Source organism: Myotis myotis, unplaced genomic scaffold (assembly GCF_014108235.1).
Source record: "Myotis myotis isolate mMyoMyo1 unplaced genomic scaffold, mMyoMyo1.p scaffold_m19_p_46, whole genome shotgun sequence".
Classification (NCBI taxonomy): domain Eukaryota; kingdom Metazoa; phylum Chordata; class Mammalia; order Chiroptera; family Vespertilionidae; genus Myotis; species Myotis myotis.
Genome location: NW_023416353.1, coordinates 54,572 through 77,448, shown reverse-complemented (window position 1 = coordinate 77,448; position 22,877 = coordinate 54,572). Strand labels below are relative to the sequence as shown.

Genomic DNA, 22,877 nt, shown 5'->3' with positions numbered 1-22,877 from the left:
AGTTTCACGAGGGTCAGCAATCGTGAAGTGCTTCCTTGGAAGCCTGGAGCAATTGACATCTGGGCACAGGGCCCCTGGATTTAGGGCACAAGTGGTTGCTTCCTGTCCCATGCAGGTTCTGTGAAAGCAAGTGGCCTGGAGGGCCGCCCCACTTTCATCGTGGCTGTTCTCCCACTATGTTTTAAGAGTCCCCAGAGACCTAATGATGGAATTCCAGTGGCTTCCAGATGGTCTAGAATACTGTTTCAGTCCCCATCGGCTCTTCCCACCCCCAGCACATAGATCCCAGGGCTAATGGAGAGTTTTACTGTAGTGATACACAGAGAGTTGTTTATGGGAATGAAAACCCATTCCTAAATTCTTATCTCTGTGACAAGACCTCTAGCTCCTACTAATGGCAGATCAATGTCAATTCTGCTCATTCCACATGTGGCCATGTGGATAATATAAACTACAGAGAATGTGCATGTTCCAGAGCCTATATTTAGGTGTGTATTTCCATAGAATAGGCAAATTAAATCACATCTCACTGAATGCAAATTAAGTTGATAGTACTATATTTTGGAATTGCCCTTGAAATGATATATAAGGATATGTTATTTTAATATATATTTATTAATTCATGTAAATATTATAGAGTGCCTATTATGTTTCATTTTGTTTCAATCACCTATCTAGTATATCATTTTAATGTCAACAAAATATTTACAATGGAAATATGATAGGCCTAGCCAGTTGGTTGAGCATTGCCCCATGCACTGAGAGGTCTCTGGTTCCATCCTGGGTTGTGGGCTTGATCCCCAGTAGGGGGTGTGCAAGAGGCAGCCTATCCATGGTACCCTCTCACATCAATGTTTTACTCTCTCTCTTCCTCTGTCTCTAAAATCAATAATTTAAAAAAAACATATTTTTTAAATGTGATAACTTACTGCCTAGTAAGACCTATAGTTGTAAATAGTGTTTTCTCACCCTGCTAATCAAACATAAGCAAAAAATTTACAAATTAATTTAATATAACACATTGAATTTGATATTGGAGCCAAATATGTAAATTCATGTTACCAAGAAAGTGTGATGAAGTTATTGGTTATCAAATACAGAAATGGTAAACCACAGTCATTTCATACAACATTGCATTTAAATAGAGGACATTTGATTGTACATTTATACAAAGGAAATTGGTAGGAAAATAAGGTAGAAAATGTGTTTGTGCCTACCAGTTTGTAGTGTGAAATTAAAAAAAAAAAAGTCTTCTGAAGCAGTAAATAGATGATGTGGATGTTTGTTTTATCAAACTACATGTAATAGTGTAATAGGGAACATTATAAGTAAATATCTGAGTTATTAGAATGAATGTATTTTCTTGGAATTCTTGTCTGTAGGTGTGCACATGTGTCCATGGCTTAGGGAATGTCTGGCCCACCTTCCCCCAGAGTTTAGAAATCCTTTCTACAAGAGCCCTGGCTAATGATCTTCTGTCCGGTCCTGATTACTAAAGTGATGATGGGGCAACCCTTTCCATTTTGAACAATGATGCCTGTTTGACAGTTCTTCCTTCTGTTGAATTCAGATGTGTCTTCTGGAACTTCTACTCATTGATTCCATTTCTGCTCACCAAAACAATGTTCTCCATCATCCAATTTAGTCCATCAAATTAGCATAAAATCATCAAATTGGCAAGTCTCCACATCCAGGCATGCCCAGGACAGTCCAGTTTATACCTGTTATCTCCAAAGAATCAATAATAGCTCCCTTTCACTAACAAAAGCATGTTGGCATGGACAGTAAATTATAGGGCACCCTACCCAGGAGTCTTTGCTATTTAGGCTAGTAGGCACTTTTCCCATCAGTCCTGAGGAGACATGGCTTCCACAGCTTTGCCCAGTCTGATTACTCTACTTTGGCCTTGCTCCAGACTCTTTCATTTCCTACATAAAAGATGGTACCCAGAATTGAACACAGATTTCCAGAAATGGTTTAACCATATTCAAGTGGAGTCCACTTATTTTCATTATTCAGAATACTATGCTTCTCGCGTATGAACTAAGAATAGGACACAAAACTATAAACAATGTAATCCCAATTGAAAAAAATTGAAACTGCCATCTAAACCTCTTTGTCAACTGTAAACTAGATTAGCGTACTCTCCATGACTGTTTACAAATCGTTGGGGGATAATACACACTGAGAAAGACAGCTTATGTTTTAGTATCTCTTTACAGTTTTCCAAGTGCTTGTCTATCTTCTTAGGCACTGAGCCCTCTTTCCAAACACCCCTTTTCTGCATTAGTTAGAATTAAGTTGATTGGAAACAATGGTCAGTGGCTACCTATTATTTCATCGGTGATTTTGTCATCCTCAGACCATTAGATGTATGATTGCGCCTCCTTATTACTGTTACTGTAAATAAGGCTCTCCCACTCTATTCCTCACTGTTTGTCACCAACCCACCACTTTGCTCCAGCTCTACTGTGTGGCTCATGTTTCTAGAACATGCCATGTTCTCTCCCATTCCAGGCCTTCTTATATCAGGTTGCCTCTGCCAGACGTCCTGCTCTGAAGATACCATTTCTTCATCTGAGTATTGACCAATTCCCCAGGTGTGAGTTAGGGCCCCCTCCTTTGCCCCATAGCATCTTACACCCACCTTGTCACATGAATTACACTGTAACCACCTGTTAATTTGGGTAGTTTCTCTAGTGGACATAGAAGTCCCTTACATACGGGAACAAAATTGCCTCCATCATTATCTATAATAATAAAAGTGTAATATGCTGATTAGACTGGACAGCCGAACGACCTTCCAGACGTCCTTCCAGACGAAACTGCCATGGCAGGGGCCAAGGCAGAGGTGGTTAGGGGCGATCAGGCAGGCAAGCGAGCACTTAGTGGTGATCAGGCAAGCAGGCAAAGTGGTTGGGGGCAATGAGGCAGGCAGGCGAGCAGTTAGGGGTGATCAGGCAGGCAGATAGAGTGGTTAGGGGCAATGAGGCAGGCAGGCGAGCAGTTAGGGGTGATCAGGCAGGTAGGTAGAGGTGGTTAGGGGTGATCAGGCAGGCAGGCAGAGCGGTTAGGAGCGATTAGGCAAGCAGGTGAGCAGTTGGGAGCCAGCAGTTCCAAATTGCGGAAGGGATGTCCGACTGCCGGTTTAGGCCCGATCTCGCAGGAATCCCTGTGGGATTGGGCCTGAACTGGCAGTCAGACATCCCCTGAGGGGTCCTGGATTGCGAGGGTGCAGGCCGAGCTGAGGGACCCTCTCCTCCCCTTCTCCCCGCTCTCCCCCACCCCCCGCATGAATTTCGTGCACTGGGCCTCTAGTGTTTAATAAGATGCCTGGCACATTTTGAATATATCATAAACACTTGCTGAATGAACACACTGTAGTGGCCATTATTACATATAATTATTAACCCTTTTCTCCTAGTTTGTTAGGATAGATTACTCTCTTGATTACTAGAGAGATAGATCTCGTTTCTAGAAGAGATAGTACTGAGTCAAAGAATATGAAAGTCATTTGCATTTTAGTTTTATTTCCTGTAGGGTACTAGTAGTCTTCCAATAAATTTGTAATTATACATTAATTAAAAAATGTTATCTTTAACATATTAACCCCTCCTTATAGTTGTTGTCATCTTCTCCCCAAAGTTACATTTGTTGATTTTTTTTCCTTTTGCTTACTGTGCCTGTGGAGTAAAATTATTTTTAATGTAGTCCAATCCTTAATTTTTTTTCTATTGGCTCATCCATTGCTTTTATGCTTAGAAAGGTCTAATAAATAATAGCCTATCTATTTTTAAAAAAATATATATTTTTATTGATTTCAGAGAGTAAGGGAGAAGGAGAGAGGTAGAAATATCAACGATGAGAGAGAATCATCGATGGGCTGCTTCCCGCACTCCCCCTACTGGGGATAGAGACTGCAGCCCGGTCATGTGCCCTGATGGGGAATCGAACCAGTGACCTCCTGGTCCATAGGTCAGTGCTCAACCACTGAGCCACACCGGCTGGGTGCCTGTGTATTTTTAATATATGACTTTATGAAACACCTGGAATTTATTTGGGGGAACAAGGTGCAGTTGGTTTATATTCTTTAGTAGTTAGTCCTACCATTTCCTGTCTTGGTTGAGAAGATTGAAACAAAACAACAACTGAGTAGTTCAGCGGTTCATCTTTTAACAGAAATTCATTGGCTCCAAATAATGAAAACATTCTTTTCTTTCATCTTTTTGCTTTGAACATATCTTTAAAGGTTCTTTTATTGTCCTTAGACTTTCCTTGTTTTAAATTTCTGTTTGGTTTTCTACCTCTGTCCCTACAAGTTACTGACACTCCTCATCTGTGGACGTAATATATATAATGTGCTGGGCCCTTGAGACATCGTATCTGTAAGGCTGAAATCTAGTCTCCTTTGGGAGTTCTCCATGCAGGTACTTTGTGTTCATTGAGCATCTCAATCTTCACTTTTTCATTCAGTTTTATTTTTACTGTTATCAAATTTTTACTTTCAACGTCTTCACCTCATACACATGATATTCTTTTAGGTGCATAAAGACAACCTTATCTTTTTATATGGAATTTTAAAAACTGTTTTCTTTGAGTCTGTGGTCCCCATCTGAATAACCCATCAGGTCTCCTTTTCAACTATAAAAATTCCAAGTGCAGTCATCAAAACCCCCAAAAGGGTACCTATTCTCCTTTTCCTTTGGAAAAACTCATCTTCGTTCCACCCCAAACAGTCTGTCACTAAAATAGTGAAGCTAGGACTCCACATGGCAGAGACCAGGTATTTGCCCTCATCTTTCCTCACTCTAAGGAGAATGGTGGGTGTTAGAAGGGAGTATAGTTCTTGTTGCTCCTTTGCATGTTTTGTTTCTTTGGGGTTTATGCCTCACTCAGCCACCTTTAAAGGATGTTGGCATGGATGCTGTGCTGTGAACAGTGTGTGTGTAAGAAGAACGCTCTGTATCCGCCCAGGGAAACAGGCGCAGCCTCCACATTAGCAAGAGATCTTCTTCTCCTTTGTTAGAGGGCAGTCTGTGGCCTGGCAGTCCTTGTTGTCCTTGGAGGTATTACCCCACATGTCACTCACTGACTCTCTTAAACCCCCATTCCTAGGCCAGCTCCAGCGATCCTTATATCAGCCCTCTGTCTTGATGACTGCCAGCTAGCCCACGATGACCCTGAGGCGAAGGCGGGACCTCCAGGCGCCCTGTTGGATGAGGTGCCCCTCTAGATAGGACCAGGGCCCCACAGAGCTCCGTCTGTGAAGGCCATGTGCTTGCTCCGCACTAGGAACAGCCACCCAGAGGGAGCCTGTCCTGACCAGCCTTCTCTCCCTCCCTGCCACAGTAGCAGAAAATCTGGTGTGAGGGACAGAAAGCTGCAGCCTCACTCACCATCCTGATGGAGGGTGTGAGGAGGGTCGGGGTGCATTGGAATGAGTACACTTTCTGACACTCCTGCCCAGAGGCACCTCGCACGCCCTGACTAGACTTCTGAAGGTGATACTGATTGAGAGCCCACTGTACTCCAAGCAGAGTTCCATACTCTTATGTGCATTAGTGACTCCTCACAGCTGCCCATGAAAGTTGGCACTAGTATGGTCTCCATTTCCTAGACTAGGGATTGAGGCACAGTGGGTGCAGTGACTTATGGAGGGTCACATACCGCTCCCCCTGGTGAAGCCAGGATAAAACAACCCAGCATCAGAACCCACAGCCCGACCCCCATGCTCTGTGGGCCACAGCACATGGCCTGGGAGGGACCGCTGGGAGGGGCAGAGCCTGGCATCCGGTGTTATGGCGGGAAGCTGCCAGATGGGATGGAAACGCCCATGGAGAGGAGAAAGGGTGTGTCAGCACAGCTGAGTCTGCACAATGTGCTCCTCAGGCCAGTGCTTCTAAGAAGTGGGATGTGGTTTCTTTGATCACCCCTGTGTCTCCAGCACTTGGCTCAGCACGTGGCGTAGACAGACAGGGGTGGTCCTTTGAGGACATCAGTGAAAAAAAAGTGTTTTCCAGGCAAAGGAGACAGCATGGGCCAGGCCCTGATGCATGGGAGAGCGTGGCCCTTGGGGAAAAGAATTATGAAATCCAGGATGGCTGGCTCTTGGGACTGAGGGGACAGGGAAGGAGAGCATTTAAAAATAAACAGAGATGAGGTTAGGTGAGGCCAGATCTCGAAGGATGTGTTATTCAGTATGAAGATAGCTGTCTCTCACAAATGGTAGGACAGTGCATAATGAGGGAAAGATGTTTTGCAACAACCTCAGAAATCTCCTCCTCAGGCCTTGAGGACTCTGCTCTCTACACTGTTTTCACCTTCTGTTACCCCTCATCCTTCATTCCGATTGTACAGGACTCCCTTTCCCTTGGGAGGAAATGCCCAACTCCCTTTCCCTTACAAGGAGTAGGCACTCTTCCCATCTCTGACCCATCTCCGAAGGAGGAGGAGGAGGAGGAAGAGGAGGGGGAGGATTAAGACTCTATATCTTCAGAGACTCCAGTTGCTCCAATCACAGAACCAAAGTTGTCTGGGATTCTAAGCCTGAGTAGAAAGCAAAAGACTGCAGATTGTGTGAATATGTGTTTATAAGTGGATTTAATGATATATTTGAACTGGAGGTAAAGGAAAATCCTGTCAGAAGATACTCTAGCAGTGGCAGAACCCAACTGTGACAGTCAAGTTACTGTTCTTTCGGTGCCCAGTTGGCTAAGTGTAGAAAGCGCCGACGCCTTCCTGGAGCCTTAACAGCACTTAACCCAAGTGAGCTTACTGCTCTGTGCTCATCGAGTTGGTGCCGGTGATGCATAACCTGACTCCGGAGCCCGTGCACTTGGGTCTCTCGGTGTCCATTTTCTCCTGACCATTTCCTCAGAGGGTTGTCTCTCACACAGTGGCGCGTGATTGTCTGTAACACTCGACCTGAGATGCACCAGCTGGACTTTGGCCTTCCATATCTGAGACCCATCTGTCCAACCTCCATGTCAACAGCTTGTCCTCAAATATTGTGCAATGTCCCATTGGAAGGTGAAAAGAGTGCCCTTGCTTCCCACATCCTGCAGCTTAGCTTTGGGTTGGAGTTCCTCTTCCCTGGGATCACAGAAGATCATCACTGGAGCTCCTGGGTGTCCTTGCCCTGTTGTACCATCTGAGAGGATTGAGATGGATTGTCCTGTAGGATTTGTGGCTCCATCACCCATCAGTGGTCTTCAGGGCCGCAGAGTCACGGTCTAAATCCAGACACAGCAGCCCTACCCTGTCCCCAAGCCCTTAGTGCACCCAATGCCATGACTTTTCTTCCTTTATTTCCAGAGAAAGCCCCATTTCTTTTTGCTATAGGGAGTGAGGGAAAGGGAAGAAGAGAAGGAGAGGGGGAAGGAGAGGGGGAGCAGCAGCAACACTAAAATATGCTTTACAAAGATCCTCCAGTAAAACACTGGCCTCACTTATGACCTCATCAAATGCAAACTTGCAGAGGGATGAGCTTTGAGGAATGCAAGGCTATTTTAAGTTTTATATTACAGTACATTGGCATGTGAATTTGTTTCTAACAGAGGCACTCACTTAAATCACTTTCATCTGGGTTTTATAAGTTACAACTGTATTGAGGAGAAAAGAGCTTCAAGGACAGGCCTGGAGCCATCTTTTAAATCCAGGAGACTCATGGGAAAGACAGAGGTGGGATAATTTGCCAGAGGTCATGGAGCAAAGTAGGGGCAAGGTCTTTCTCTCTGCATTGGATTTCTGGTGTCTAGCATCTTGTGTCTCCTTTCCTTCCATTACCATCTTATATGTCACTTAAAGTCAAAAAAAGATAAGCTTGCGATAAATCAGAGAGAGGGAAAAATAAAAATAAAAATGGACATTATATCTTTAACCTTTAATGGTTATAAGCAGAGACCCCTTATGTTCTGTTATCACATTACAATATGATATTACATTATAATAACTGTGATTATATCTGGTATTTTCATGGTACGGGATAAGTGTGGGCAGCAAATGGGTGAATATTTTCCACAAATTTTTATTTGCCTGAAATCCTTTCTACATATGTATTTGCTGTTTGAGTTTCTTGAGGCCACTGTGATCGTATCACATTCATTCCTTTTCTGGATGTGACAGGTTTTGGATTACTGAGAATTTGTGATCTTGTGACGTTTTGGGACCCAGATGGGTGGTAGGGGCCTCATTTGTCTGCAGAGGAAACTGAAATGGAACAAGGGAGGGTTCATGGTGAGTTGACCCCGAGAGCAGATGCTCCCACAGAGAGTTGCACTGGGAAGTTGTAGTCATGTGTCTGGAATTTCCTTCTGAGCCTCGAAATGGTCTGGGTCAAAGGGCGCCTGTGAGGTGCTGCTGTAATACATCCGGATTCCTTGAAGTGCCCTGACTTAAGGAGCGTGCTTGGGGAGGGTGTGCTGGAAGACTCGTCGCTGTTTGGGCCTTGGCTAGCATGCTCTTGAAATCTGAAGTCGTACTTAACTGCACTTAAGTAAACCAAAGTTTGCAAGTCATACTTTCAAACACATGATGATAAAACTTTGAAGATAGGATTTCAGGTTGTTTGGGGGAACAGGGATAGTTTTCCTAAATGAAGCATGTTTGGGAAATGTTAATTCTTCCTTTTCTACAACTCTAGTGGAGTCTTTAATAATTTTTATCTTATTGTCTCATAAAGGTATTGTCTCTAAAATAAATGTGAATCATAACTTGGAAATTTACTGTGCACTGGGACGTAAACAAATAGGCCTGTGGTAACTAGGTGAAAAGTGCTTTTGCAGGGCTGGGAACACTGCCTACGCAAGTCTCCTCCTGCCCACCCACCTCTTCTCCCCCCACTGCCCTACATCTTAGAGATAATAATTTCAGTACAAATTAGCATTAGGAAATGCAATGATAATGTGTTAATTGAATAATTTTAGTTTTTGTTTTTATAAACCATTTGTTTTTTCTTCTAAGCTCAGGATCTCTTACCTATAGTCATTCACACAGCTGCATTAGATTTCTAGGACAACATTCTAAGCCAGGGGTGGGCAAACTTTTTGACTCGAGGGCCACATGGGTTCTTAAACTGGACCGGAGGGCCGGAACAAAAGCATGGATGGAGTGTTTGTGTGAACTAATATAAATTCAAAGTAAACATCATTACATAAAAGGGTACGGTCTCTTTTTTTTGTAGTTTTATTCATTTCAAACGGGCCGGATCCGGCCTGCGGGCCGTAGTTTGCCCACGGCTGTTCTAAACAGTGGAGGTAGGGCTGTTTCTTCAGAGCACTTCCTCCACAGATACGTACCACAGTGTATAAATTATTTGGCAGGGGGAAAGAAAAAATGAGGAAGAAGACATCCAAGAAGTGGCAGAAAAAGAAAGGGAAACAGGTGATACACAGGGTGTCCCAAAAAATGTATACACACTTTGAGTAATTATAAAGGCAGCGTTTATTAAAGCACATTTCATTTTCAAAATTAATAGAATCTACAGACATTGTGTGTTTACATTTTTTGGGGACATAGTAGAGAAAAAAGTGATAGTAAGAGGCATAATTATAATGGGTTTTACTTAACTTTGAATTTGAAGACAAAATATTCCTAATAAAGCATATTTTCGCATGCTGAGCTTTCCATGTAAAGTAACCCCAAATGGCCATTTGGGAGTTGTCATTGCTGGTTAGTTAGTTATTATTTGTTTCTTAGTTGATGCCCTGATGAGGGGGACTCCCCTGCCACATTTGGACAGCAGTGCTTCCCACCATCAGTAATAAATTAAGCTACTGTAGACGGATGCTCTCAAATGGAGATATTTATAATTCCCCCTTTGAGATGCTGGGTTTCCTGAACCGCTTCTGGTCACAGTTGGCTTCCTATTAATTCTGCCTGCAGGGAGAGGATGTGTCAGACTTTCAATCTTCAGATTTCTGACCTATGTGACAGTTGTAGTTCTCATTTGTAAATTAATTAATTTGATTTAATATGTTAAAAACACAGGCCATCTAAAACGAATTTGCCCAGAAAGAAGCTTCTCGGGCTCCACTTCCGATGGCTGGACTCACACACTCTCATTCATTTTTCTAGGTCAAGTTTCTTTATTACATTATTCTAACTGGGGGAAAAAAACACACCAAAACACAACCTTTTGAGTGATATTTGGGTGGGATGGGGGGAAGCACCCGTAGGCCTACTACCTTAGCACATCAGCTGTTTTATTTATGCCTCCTAATTCCTGTCCATCTGCCCAACAATTTTATTGCCTGACCTTAGAGTTCACACATCATTATATTCTGCTGTGCTTACTGAAGCTAGTATCCCAAATCCATGTTTCTGCATAGTCTTCATGATTCAGTGTACATCTTAACAGAAAAGTTGGATAAATGCGGTAGACACCCTACCTTCAAAATAATAATTTTCTTTACATTCTTTACATCACAGCGCACTTGGCAAGCCTTTGCTTGGCATAGAAGTGTATGTAGCCAGACGATTTATGGTTGGAGTGGTAGCCAGCTAGCTGACATCTATGAGAAGCCTTGTTCTCAAAAGGATTTCCTTGGAGGGTGATGCCAGTGCCCCAATTGTGCCTGCACAGCTGAAAAGGAAAACAAGGAAAGCAATATTGCTTCACAATTGTTAGTATTCAAAAGGAAATTTCAGTGTCCCTGGTGAGCAGACAAAGCTACAGATGTCCACTCTTTGTCTGTACACACCCAGAATGGTAAGCCTTTTCTGAACTGATAACAGGATACTCCCATTTCACTTCAGTATGAAAAAAACACATGTACTCCTTTTGAGGAAAAACTGCAGTCCTCTCAAATGATAGTTGTACTTTTAAACATGATGATTCCAAGTTGAGTTTCTGTTTAGATTCACATTTCTGGGCTGACTTTTCAGCAACATATTGTCTTCCAAAAAGGAGGCGGCTTACAAATTCCCAATTGAAATGGGAGCGTGCTTATAAATCACCAGACTGAGCTATGGGACTTTGTTGAAGAGATGAATGAACTGGGAAGACCTTGGGTGGATCTCAAAATCTCAATAAATCTCAATGCATATTACTTCCTTAAAGTGCTGAGCTGATAAGGTGAGATTAATGTAATTAAAATGTTATGTTTCCAATGAAAATGAGAACCTCAGGGCAAACTTCTAGACATGGGTGTGAACTCAGTGTCATGTCACACTTGGCATGTTTTGAAGTATTTTGAGGAAAGTAAGTACTATCTCTTAATACTGTGATTAAAACTTTATTTGAGGCCTGGTCAGGTGGATTGATTGGTTGGAGTGTCCCATACGCTGAAAGGTTGCAGGTTCTGTTATAGGCAGCAGGAACAGCACCAGGTACTAGACCAGGGGTGGGCAAACTTTTTGACTCGAGGGCCACAATGGGTTCTTAAACTGGACCGGAGGGCCAGAACAAAAGCATGGATGGAGTGTTTGTGTGAACTAATATAAATTCAAAGTAAACATCATTACATAAAAGGGTACGGTCTTTTTTTTTTTTTTTTTCTCAGTTTCATTCATTTCAAACGGGCCGGATCCAGCCTGCGGGCCGTAGTTTGCCCATGGCTGTACTAGACCCTTGGGGTCAGACCAGACCTGGGTTTAGCAACCTTGGTACTTGGATTCTAGATAGGAAAGAATTCAAAGCCAAGCACAAACTATAAGAGAACATCTATATATATAAAAGCCTATGTGACTGTCTGACCATCTGACCAGTAGCTATGACATGCACTGACCACCACGGGGCAGACGCTCGATGCAGGAGTGGAAACCACAGGCATGGGAACATGGAACAGACTGATGAATCTCAGAGGGAAAGGGGGAGGGGGAGGGTGGGAAGAGATTAACCAAAGATCTGATATGCATACCAGAGACCCAGTGCATGAATTCGTGTACGGATGGGGGCTGGCTGGCCGGGGGGAGGGGCCCGGTGCATGGATTCATGTACTGGTGGGGTCCCTCCACCTGGCCTGTGCCCTCTCACAATCCAGGACCTCTCAGGGGATGTTGGGAGAGCCAGTTTCAGCCCAATCCCCACCGGCCAGGGTGAGGGACCCTGCCCTAGTTTATTTATAAAATCACAGAGGTAGAAGAAGTAATTTGTAGAAGAAATGGACTTAGAAAATAAGTTATAGAGGTAAAGGAAGGGCCCTAGGAGCTTGGGAATGAGGAAGCTAACGGTAATGTGCCAAGGGTGAGGGGAGAAGGAAGGGGGAAAGGAAAGGCACAGGTGTGCTCCTGGGAGGGAGAGTGCACTGGGTCCTCAGTCCTAAGGGTTTTAAGGGTGGAGACATTAGGGGAGGTCCCAGGGGAAGATCTCAATAGACTCTTCAACAGCTTTCCATAGGTCTTCACTGATTGGTTGGCACCAGTGCAGGGGGTCATTATCCAATGCACTGGTCCTGAGGTCAGCCTTGGTGTTGCTTGTCTGGTTTTGCTGCTTTTCTAGACCTGGAAATACAATTGAGGCATAGATGTTATCTCTAGGGAGGAAAGGTCAGGGGGTCTATACCACATGACCAGTGGTATGCTAGGGGAAGAAAAGTCACCCTGGGGGCTAGGCCCCACCCTACAATTGTCCTTTGCTAGGCATCCAGAGCTTTCCACCCTGGTGACCTTCTGTACCTGGCCCATCATCCTTGCTCTGCTCCTATCTAACTGCCTGCCTACCATAGTTCGATTCCTGGTCAGGGTACATACCTAGGTTGCGGGTTCGATTCTCAGTCAGGGTGCTTACTAGAGGCAGCCGATCCATGTGTCTGTCTGTCTATCTCTCTCTACCTTTCTCTAAAATCAGTGAATATATCTTTGGGTAAGGATAACGAAACAAAAACAACAAAAACTTTATTTGATACAGTAATGTCTTTCAGATACCAATATTTCTTTGTTTTCATAAAAATGTATTAGAATGTGAATAAGGAACACAAGAACGTGTTTATATCCTTAACCTTTTACACTACAATGGGGTGATAGCTCATTGTGGTTTTCATTTGTATTTCCCTGATGGTTAGTGATGTTGGGCACCTTTTCATGTATCTGTGGGCCATCCATATACTCTCGTTGGAAAAATGTCTATTCAGATTCTCTGCCTATTTATTATTATTATTATTTTAAATATATTTTTATTGATTTCAGAGAGGCAGGGAGAGGGAAAGAGAGAAACATCAATGATGATGCCTTCTACACGCCCCCTACTAGTAATTGAACTGTGACCTCCTAGTCATAGGTCAAATGCTCAGCCACTGAGGCTCACTAGCCAGGCCTCTCCCTATTTTTAATCGGATTTTTTTGTTTGCTATTGAGTTATATGATTATTTTTCTGTATTTTAAATATTAACCCCTTTTTAGGTATATGATTTGCAAATATTTTCTCCTATTTGGTGGGTTTCCTTTTCATTTTGTTGATGGCTTCCTTTGCTTGTGCAGAAGCTTTTTAGTTTGATGTAGTCTCACTTGTTTATTTTTTGAAGCTGATGAATTTTTAAATTAAGTCATTTGGCTAGGGTGATTACTGTTTGTAAGGCTGTGGCTAAGACAATTAACACCTGAAGTTAAGACTTCAGAGAGTGAATAAAGACATTGCATGGGCCCATCTCATATCCACAGCTGCCTGCTTTGGCTTAGATGTGCAAAATAGCAAGTCTTTGGACTGGAGTTTTTCCTCAAATTTTTACTCTATTTCAGCCTCTTTTAGAGTGCTTATGAGCATGTGAAACTTTTCTTGATGACTTGTCTTAAAGCTGGGGACTGCTGAGTCACTAGAACTCAGATTCCAGAGACTGGTTTCACCCCTCCCACGCAGGACGTGCTGCTTTGGTGTAGATCCCATCAGTAGGGAAGCCTGACTCCATGGAAGGATGATGGGTTGGCTTCTTTTGAGGAAGGACTCAGAGAATTTTCTTATGGGAGTGCATGCCAGCTTTGCACATGCTGATGGTTAGAGAATAAGCACTTGTTAAACAAAAAGAGAAGAAGATATCATTTCTATGTTTCATGGAGAAAGTACTCAGGAGAAGGGACTGACCCTGATGGCCGTAAAATTAGGTGAGACCAGGATCTGCTGTGTGCATCCTTCCCTTTGATCTGCTGCTCATAGCTGGGGCAAAAGAAGGTAGCTTCAGTTAGGGTTACAGGTTCAAATAAAAATTCAAAGGCTGGAGGAACCTGATGTGGCTTCAGGTCCAGACAGTGGTTTTGGAGCCAGCTCATATTAGTAGTAGTTACATTTTCAGGAATTTTGCATGTCAGTTGTAAAATATAGCCATTATTAAAATTATATAAAATAGTATTAAATAAATTACATTAAAAACAAAGATAATAAATACTAAGATCCATCACTTTCTAATTAGTTTACTATGCTTTACTATCACCTACATTCTTGAGGTTACATATGTCTGTTGCATCTTTTGGAAATACTGTTGGTGTTGTTGTGACAGTAGCTTGAAGGCAGACATGGTGAAGACATGTGGAACACAGTGAGACAGTGCTTGGTGAGTGCTGGCCAGCAGACATGTGTGGGAAGGTTTGTTCTTCATGGGATTTCCTTTGAGGGTGATGTCAGGGCTCCAGCAAGTGCTACAAACAAATGCCTTTTTTTAAATTCAGAAAGACAGTTACTAAATATTCACTAGCACCCACTGGGCCCAGCCCACTCATTTCTATGTGTGAGACTGGGGCACGGAGAGGAACAGGGGCTTGTCCAAAGTCCTGCAGCCAAGTACCTTGTGGGACCAAGACTCAACTTGGGTCTCCTGGTGCCTGTCGAGGGGCTCTTTCTGTTATATCGAACAGAGGTATTAGTAGTGACAAGCACCTGGGTTAGGGTCAGCTGGGCACTCTCTCCCGGGGTTCTCTCACAGGTGAAAGCACTGTGGGACTAGGGTCATAAACGAGCAGAGGGGAGGATTGACACAAATCAAATGCAGCTGCCAGAGGGGTGGTCCTCTGCTCCCTGGTGATCATAAGTGGGACAAGTTTTGAGGTGGGAGGTGACAGAGACTGGATACTGAACTCTGTCTCTAGTTTGTGGTGATAAAGTTATTGAATGGAAGAATGACTAAAGAATGAGCAACTTTTATCACCACCTGATATTGTGTTATGTATGTATTTTCTATTTTATTATAAATTTCCCCATAGGATTGTAAGCTCCACGAGGGCAGTAACCTTGTCTTGCATGCCGCTGCACACCCTGCTCCCAGAATAGTGCCTGGCACATAGAAAGTGCTCATAAATATTTTTGAATGAATGAACAATGCTGCTCATGGTTGGCATTACATAGCCCAAATCCCCGGGGGAAGTTTTGCCTAGAGCAGTGGTTCTCAACCTTGGCTGCACATTAGAATCACCTGGGAATCTTTTTAAAATCCTGATTTCTGGGCCTCATCCTCTGGACATTCTGTTTCTTTGTTATGGGGTGGGGCCACAACATTAGTAACCAAGAAACAGAATTTCCGGAGGATGAGGCCCAGAAATCAGGATTTTAAAAAGATTCTCAGGTGATTCTAATGTGCAGCCTAGGCTGAGAACCACTGGCCTAGAAGAATGTGCCCGGTGGAGGCCAGCACAGGGACCCTCTCACTGTTTGCCAGACTGCTAGACTCTAGGTGACCATCATTTCTCTTTCTTCGCAGATGACGGAGGGCCGTCGATGTCAAGTACATCTTCTTGATGACAGGAAGCTGGAACTCCTAGTACAGGTAAATGACTTTGGGTCCACTTTCTAAGTTTCTTCTGTGACTGATGTGGTTGGCTCACACTTGGATTCAGCTGAGGGGTGGGCAACAGTGTAAACTATTTTTCAGCCTAAATCTGTACAAATCTCTGAGAGAAGATTAGGACACACCCTAGTATTTTTGTGTATGATTGCTATTTTTGTTCATTCTGTTTCTTTGCACACCACACCTAAGGCATTCAAGGTCAGATGTATATCTACCCTATTGTTGCAAATCTCTAGAAAAGGAAATCCCACAACTGCCATTAGCTATTCTTTATGCTTGGAAGAAGTTAATTATAATATAACCTAAATAACTCTTGCTACAGCCAAAACTGGTTTAATTGTCTAAAACACAGTTCATTATTTCAAGTTAAGCTTTCACAGCGATGAAGAAAGGGAAGCAATCTCTTGGCTCTGTCTCCCCTTTAAGAGCTGAGTAAGCACCTGACACCATCCTGTTCGTCAACATTGCCATCTCCCTTGAACATCTGGAGAAAATGACAGAGGAAATCAATCAATGTGTCTCCGAACTAAGAACACATCAGTGTCAGGGAAGTCCAAAAAGTAATTAGGCTCAAAGACCCTGGTCTTGCTCAGCTTACTCTTGAAAAAACCATTGTTTTACCCAGAGCCCTAAAGATTTAAATAACTTAATTCCAAATCTGTTGCTCAACTCCAACTTTTGTAACTATATTTGCTTGATATTCTCAAATGTCTATCAAATTCATAGGGCACTGCTCCTTATCCATGACAGTTTGCTGGGAAGAAGCTACAGTTCATCAGTCAGTTGCAATGACACCCACATGCTCCCTCCCTGGGGAACCACACTGCGCCAGCGTGGAGAGTCACATAGAAGTACTCTTCTCTCATGTTCCCTTGTATATGCTACGTGAATTTCAAAATGTTCCAGCTGCTAATTTAAAAAGTTAATACTTTTAATAGGAAATAAGTTATAAAGACATTATAAACACAATGTAGGAAACAGAGAAAATAGGAAACAGCTCATAATCACAGCACACTAATTCAACTACTTTTCTCATTTTGGCATATCTTATATTTATATTTATATTCCTTACATGGTTGTGATCATAATGTATGTATAATTCTATATATTTTTCCACTTAACATTGTCCTTCACTAGCATTTTTCAAGTTATTATCAATTGTCATCTTTGTTAATGGCTGCATAAATTCTAGAAAAGGATATACCATTATTAGCTAATCATTCACCCTTTTGAGTACATTTAAGGATCCTTTGTTGTTTTGTAATTTTTTCCTCTATGACAAGGAAATGCTGTGCTTAATTTATCCACATATATAGAGTTCTCCCACATTTTGGATTATGTCTTTATTAGGCTAGATTGCAAGGCCTCCAGTCTTATGAAGAGTCAAACTTGTGATCTGGGTTGGGGTGTGAGTGGGTAGGGGGGACTATAAAGGAGCAAGATCTTTTCAGTAAGCAGGATCAGGACTAACAAAGTGCTTGGAGCTTTAAGTTGTTAAGAATCAGTCTGAGCCTTTCACAGGTGAGTAGTCTGCAGTGCCCTAGCTGCTCTTTTTGTAGCAAGGTTTGGAGGTTTAGATAGCAGCCCGCCTCTGAAACAGGAAGTGAGGCCTCCGTGACAGTGAAGGCACCTTCTCTTGGCCAGCCTGCCCTGGGAAGACTGAATGGAGGCATCTGAAATGGACTTGAGTCACAGAAAAGATATTTTATTACTGATGGGCACAATTTTAGAAAGGCCATCTTCAGCCCTTAACTATCAAGAAAATGTTGAATTAGACCAAGCAAGAATTCATACTCCTCCCATCTCTTTTTAGAAAATACGTCATGTGATTCCCTCTTCCTAGAACACTCGTTCCCACCAGTCCCTGTACCTGGCTGGTTTCTGTTAAGCTTTCAGACCACAGCTTAGAAAATGCATTCCCCCCTACCCCCCGCCCCAAGGGTTTCCCTGACCCTACCCTCTGCCCCTCCATAGCTGGGTCTTAGCTTCCCCCCACCCCTTCCCTCTTACAGCACTGTCATAACTCATTGTCACATTCACTGTCATTGCCTGTTTACTTGTCAGCATTTCCAAGAGCCACCAACAAATTAAGGACTGGGTCTGTTTTTTGGTCACTGTATCCCCAGTACCCAGCCCATGTCTGGCACACATGTCAGTAAATAAATACTTCTTGAGTGAAAAAACAAAAACAAAAAGAAAGAAAAGAGTGAATCCTAAGGTTCTCTAGTGTTACTTCCCCAAATGACTTACTTCTTGCCATAGAACCATTGCTTGGCAGGGGATTTACTTAGGTTAGTGCAAAATAAATAATAAATAAATAAATAAATAAAGCCCAGCCAGTGTGGTTCAGTGGTTGAGCATCAACCTAAGAACGAGGAGATTACAGTTCAATTCCCAGGTTGGGGCCTTTGCCCCGATTGCAGGCTCATTCCCAGTGTGGGAAGTGCAGGAGGCATCCAATCAATGATTCTCTCATATCATTGATGTTTCTGTCTCTTGCTCCCTCTCCCTTTCTCTCTGAAATCAATAAAAAATATAAAAATAAGTAAATAAACAAATAAATAAATAAGGAACAATTCTGCAAAACTTTGGGAAACAAGGTTAAAGTTATTTGACAAAAGCCAACTTAAAATAGGACTTTGTCATCTACAAAGTTTTGTTGTTCAGGATTATGTTCTTTTGACAGAATCATTTCTAAAGGGAATCCCTATTCTCCAGCTCTATGAGTCATCTCAGTGTTTTTAGCAGCATAAAACATTATGACTTCATACCCTTCTTTTTTATATTTTAAATTCACAAAGTGATGAGGCCCATTATTGCTAAAGGTTCTGTTGTTATTGTTGAACGATTTCAGAATATGTGTAAGAAGCCTTAGACTAAGCAATGCCTTTCAATGTTTCCGCGTTTACCTGACAAGGTTTATAAGACAGAAAGTGGGGTTTGGGGATTGTAGGAAATGGTTATTTCCCATGGAGAAGCACAGGGGTGTACACCAGGGTGACTGACTGACAAACATTCTTAAGTAGCACAGCGGTGGGAGGTCTGGTTTTTCGATCATTAATTATTAGGTAAGAGGCACATCAAAGGCTACACCTCAGACCTTCAGAAGCAGGAAAAGACTGAGCTGACAGAGTCAGCAACTAACAATTGCTTCCCACCAGGAGGATGCTGTTAAGCAGTCTACCACAGGGACAGTTTTCTGCAGTGGTGTAGACCTGGTCACCATTTCCCTTCTCTGGATTACAGAGTAAAATGGCCATAATCCTCAAATGTAATGCTTTTTCTAAAACCCTTTGAGATTTCCGAGTGAAATCTGCTTCCAGACCCCTGACTGCCCTGAGTAATTTTGCATCACTCATATTCAGGGAAGGGAAGGTTAAGAGTGCACATACTGGGATTTCATATTCGAAAGGCTCATCCCTAAATCCACAGGCAGGCCCTTGTCACCAGGACATTGCCATGTGACTTTTTCACTCACTGGATTCCTCTTGAGGACAGCTGCAATGGTGATGAGAACATTCAGTAACAAGTCAACCTCAGTCATACACGTGGGGCAGGTGGTCCAGCCAGATCACCCTCCCATCCAATCCGGAGACAGCGTCTTTTGTTTTGTCATCCAAAATTGTTTCAGCCAACTAGAAACATACTCGAAAAGCCTGTGTCAGAACGAGAGAGGTCACCATCATGGGTGTCTCTCAGTCAGCCTTTGCCTGAAGCTTCCGTAGCCAGACCAGAGGGTGCCTGCAAGTTTTGTATTGAGCTTTGCAAGTCTTAGCTTCATATGGTTATTCCTTTAAAATGACTTTCTTCATTTTTCTCTGATCTGAATGCAGATTTGGGGGAGCATTTTGAAAGCAGAGAAAAGGAAACGTGGTTCAGCCTTAGTTAGAAAAGGTAACTAAGTCAGAGAAGAATTTCCTGACAGTGAGGGTCTTAAGGTAGAAGCCATGAACAGGGAAGGTTCGGGCTCTTTCTCCTGGGAATCTTAAAAAAGGGATAGGTTTTCATTAGTTTGGAATGGCCGAGGGGTAGCCAGCCCTTCCTTATTAGGCTCTCTGAGGCTGTGCTGCTGTATGGTCTCCTGTCTTACAGGAAGACAAGCCAGGGCAGGAAACAGCCCCGGGCTTCTGCTCCAGAGGCACCTGGTGTCAGGGCATTCCCCGCACGTGAGATGAGTCCTTGCCATCCCCCAACTCAGCGGCAATGAACTCCGCTTCTTTATTATTAAATTTATTTTTAAGTTACAATTGACATAAAATATTATATTATTGTCAGGTGTACAGCTAGTGGCTAGACACTGATAGACCTTAGGAAGTGATCATCCTGTTAAGTCTAGTATCCGTCTGGTACCTTACACAGTTTTACAATATTATTGATTATAGAGGCCCGGTGCACAGATTCGTGCACCGGTGGGGTCCCTCAGCCTGGCCTGTGGGGACCGGCTGAAACCAACATCCCCTGAGGGGGTCCCGGATTATGAGAGGGCAGGCCAGGCTGAGAGACCCCACCAGTGCACAACTGGGGCCAGGGAGGGATCACGGGAGGGCTTCAGGGTGTGTCCAGCCCATCTTGCCCAGTCCTGATCAGCCGGACCCCAGCAGCAAGCTAACCTACCAGTCGGAGCATCTACCCCCCTGGTGGTCAGTGTGTGTCATAGCGACTGGTCGAATGGTCGAACAGTTGGACTCTTAGCATATTAGGCTTTTATGTATATAGACAGTCCTTATGCTGAACTTGACATCCCCATGACTATTTTTATAACTGGCTATTTTACTTCTTAATCCCTTTCATCTTTTATGCCCTCCCCCCACCTCCCTCTGGTGACCATCAGTTTTTGTTCTCTGTATTTACAAGTTTGTTTCTGTTTTGTTTGTTTGTTTAGATTGTTTTTTTAGATTCCACATATAAGTTTAATCATATGGTATTTGTCTTTGTCTGACTTACTTTGCTCAGCACAGTAAACTCTAGGTCCATCCATGTTGTCATAAATGACAAGATTTCATTATTTTTTATAGTCAAGTAATATTCCATTGTATATATGTATACAAATATTCATTCATTTGTCTATTGATGGACACTTAGGTTGCTTCCATATCTTAGCTATTGTACATAATGCTGGAATCAACATTGGGGTGCATATGTCTTTCACATTAGTTGAACCCCACTTCTTGTTTTGTTGAGGAAGCTGCCTTGTTGAGGAGGCAGTTTTCTAGGATTACATTGTCGCCCCTCTGACCCCCTCTCTCATGGCCATTGTCAGCACAAGTAAAACCACCTACTTCTGTTAAAATAGAGGAACCAAGTGTCCGGGGATTCGGAGACGTGGAACCAACTTAAGTGTTTTTCAAGAAAATTAAAGATAGTAGCTGGATTTTTCTGTACATGACATGGTGTCCCTGATCCTGAGAAAACCAGTAGACAGAAACATCAGGAAGATTTAGAGCTGCTCTGGGTAGGATGGTTGGAGCACTTGAAATGTGGCCAGTCCAAACAAACTGTGGTGCTGTCTGTATAAAATATGCACCAAAGTTTGAAGACTTCATTTGAACAAAAACAACTAAAATAATCTTGATGATTCCATGAAATAAGGTTTGGGTATATTAGGTTAAAATATATATGTAATTAAAATTAATCTCACTGATGTCTTTTCCCTTATTTAATATGGCAACTAAAAAATTTTAATTTCATATTGGGCACACATTTGTGGCTCACATTACATCTCTGTTGGAAAGCTATCCTTGAAGAATAGAGAGAAGATCATATAAACAAGAGAAACGGTTATGGACGTAATAGAATTGTTTAGGGTTACCCAAATATAATCCTGGATATCTTCCACAGTAATGACTACACTTTACGGTTCTTTATAGAGTTTCTATGAAGTTTATCTTATTTAATCATCACATTAACTATGTCAATACGTAGGTGCTCTCTCAGATAAGGAAACAAACAGAGATAGAATAAGTGACATGCTCAAGGCCGCATAGCAGTACACACAGCTTGAACATAGGTCTTGTCTGTTTTCCCTGCACCATAAAACGTATGTACCGTGAAACCTAGGATATGATGTGGTTCACCCGTAATGTGACAGCTGTGCTAGCCTCTAACCAGCATTGTAAGTGACTGGAATTAAAGACTTTAAACCTCATCTCAGGTTGAGAACTGAAGATGGGCTTACCCAGGTCATTCCGTTTCTTCAAACTCAGTTTCTAATCTACTCAGTGAAAATTTAAACATGTGCCACATGATTATGAAGGATTTTCACATCATGTAGACAAGCCTGAGGGTATCAGGTGTGGAAGAAGATTAAATAAGCAGATGTTGCCTTCTCATCACTGTCTGACAACGGTGCTAGTGACACTTTCTTAAAGGTTAATAAGTATGTTAATATGGGCTTTGAGTAAAGCAGTGTTGAAGGCAAAGTAAATATTCTGGCCTATAAAGGGCTAAAAAAAACACAGACCATGCATATGACTTTAAAAAAAATCTGGAACCCTAATCATGCCGCATAGAATAAATGAACAGGCCTGGGTTCTCTACATGTATGCACACACCCCTCTCATACCCCATCCTCAGCTACTTTCGTGGCTTATAATATTCTTCTGAAAAAATATAAGGGATTTACTTGGATGCAAATCCAAGTAAAACAGGAATTCCCCACAAAGTACATATTGCCAAAGGGAAAAAAAATAAGTTGATTCCCTATCTTCCTGAGAAGGGTGGCTCAATTTGCTCGCTGGCCTGTCTGCTGATGAGTGAGCCAGGTCTGCCATCTGCTCCTGTCTGTTCTAAATTCACCAGGAGGTCCAGTGTCAGCCAGGGGTGGGAAGCCATGTGCAGGAGCTGGGCGCAGACCAAGGGCCTCGGTGTTGCGACCTTTCTGTCCGGGACCTCCCAGGCCATCAGGCCACCTCATAAAGTAAGAGCCAAGCGGGTGTCAGGCAGCACTGCTTTGGGCTGACCTCAAACTTCACCGCAATTGCCATCATCATTTATTAGGCTTCTTGCTGCAAAGCTACACCAATGAGCCAAACAGATGTCTTTCTAGCCCCTGGGGATGGCTGACAATATTTACATTTTAAAGGCACATGGTGAAGCTAATAGATGTTAAGGTATAGATTAGAGACAGATAAACATAATGACAACCCTAATCAAAAGTTCGTTTAGTGCCTT

At 42.8% G+C, this 22,877-nt stretch overlaps 1 protein-coding gene across 1 annotated transcript in view; it reads left to right on the top strand.

Annotated features, from left to right (window-relative positions):
• The window catches only part of FRMD4A (FERM domain containing 4A), a gene marked incomplete at its 3' end in the record, with an annotated part of 458,181 nt that overhangs the window by 387,129 nt on the left and 48,175 nt on the right, over positions 1-22,877 (top strand). The window contains exon 2 of the mRNA XM_036307306.1: positions 15,621-15,686. Coding sequence (XP_036163199.1) covers positions 15,621-15,686 — 66 coding nt within the window. The remainder of the gene's footprint in view (positions 1-15,620; positions 15,687-22,877) is intronic.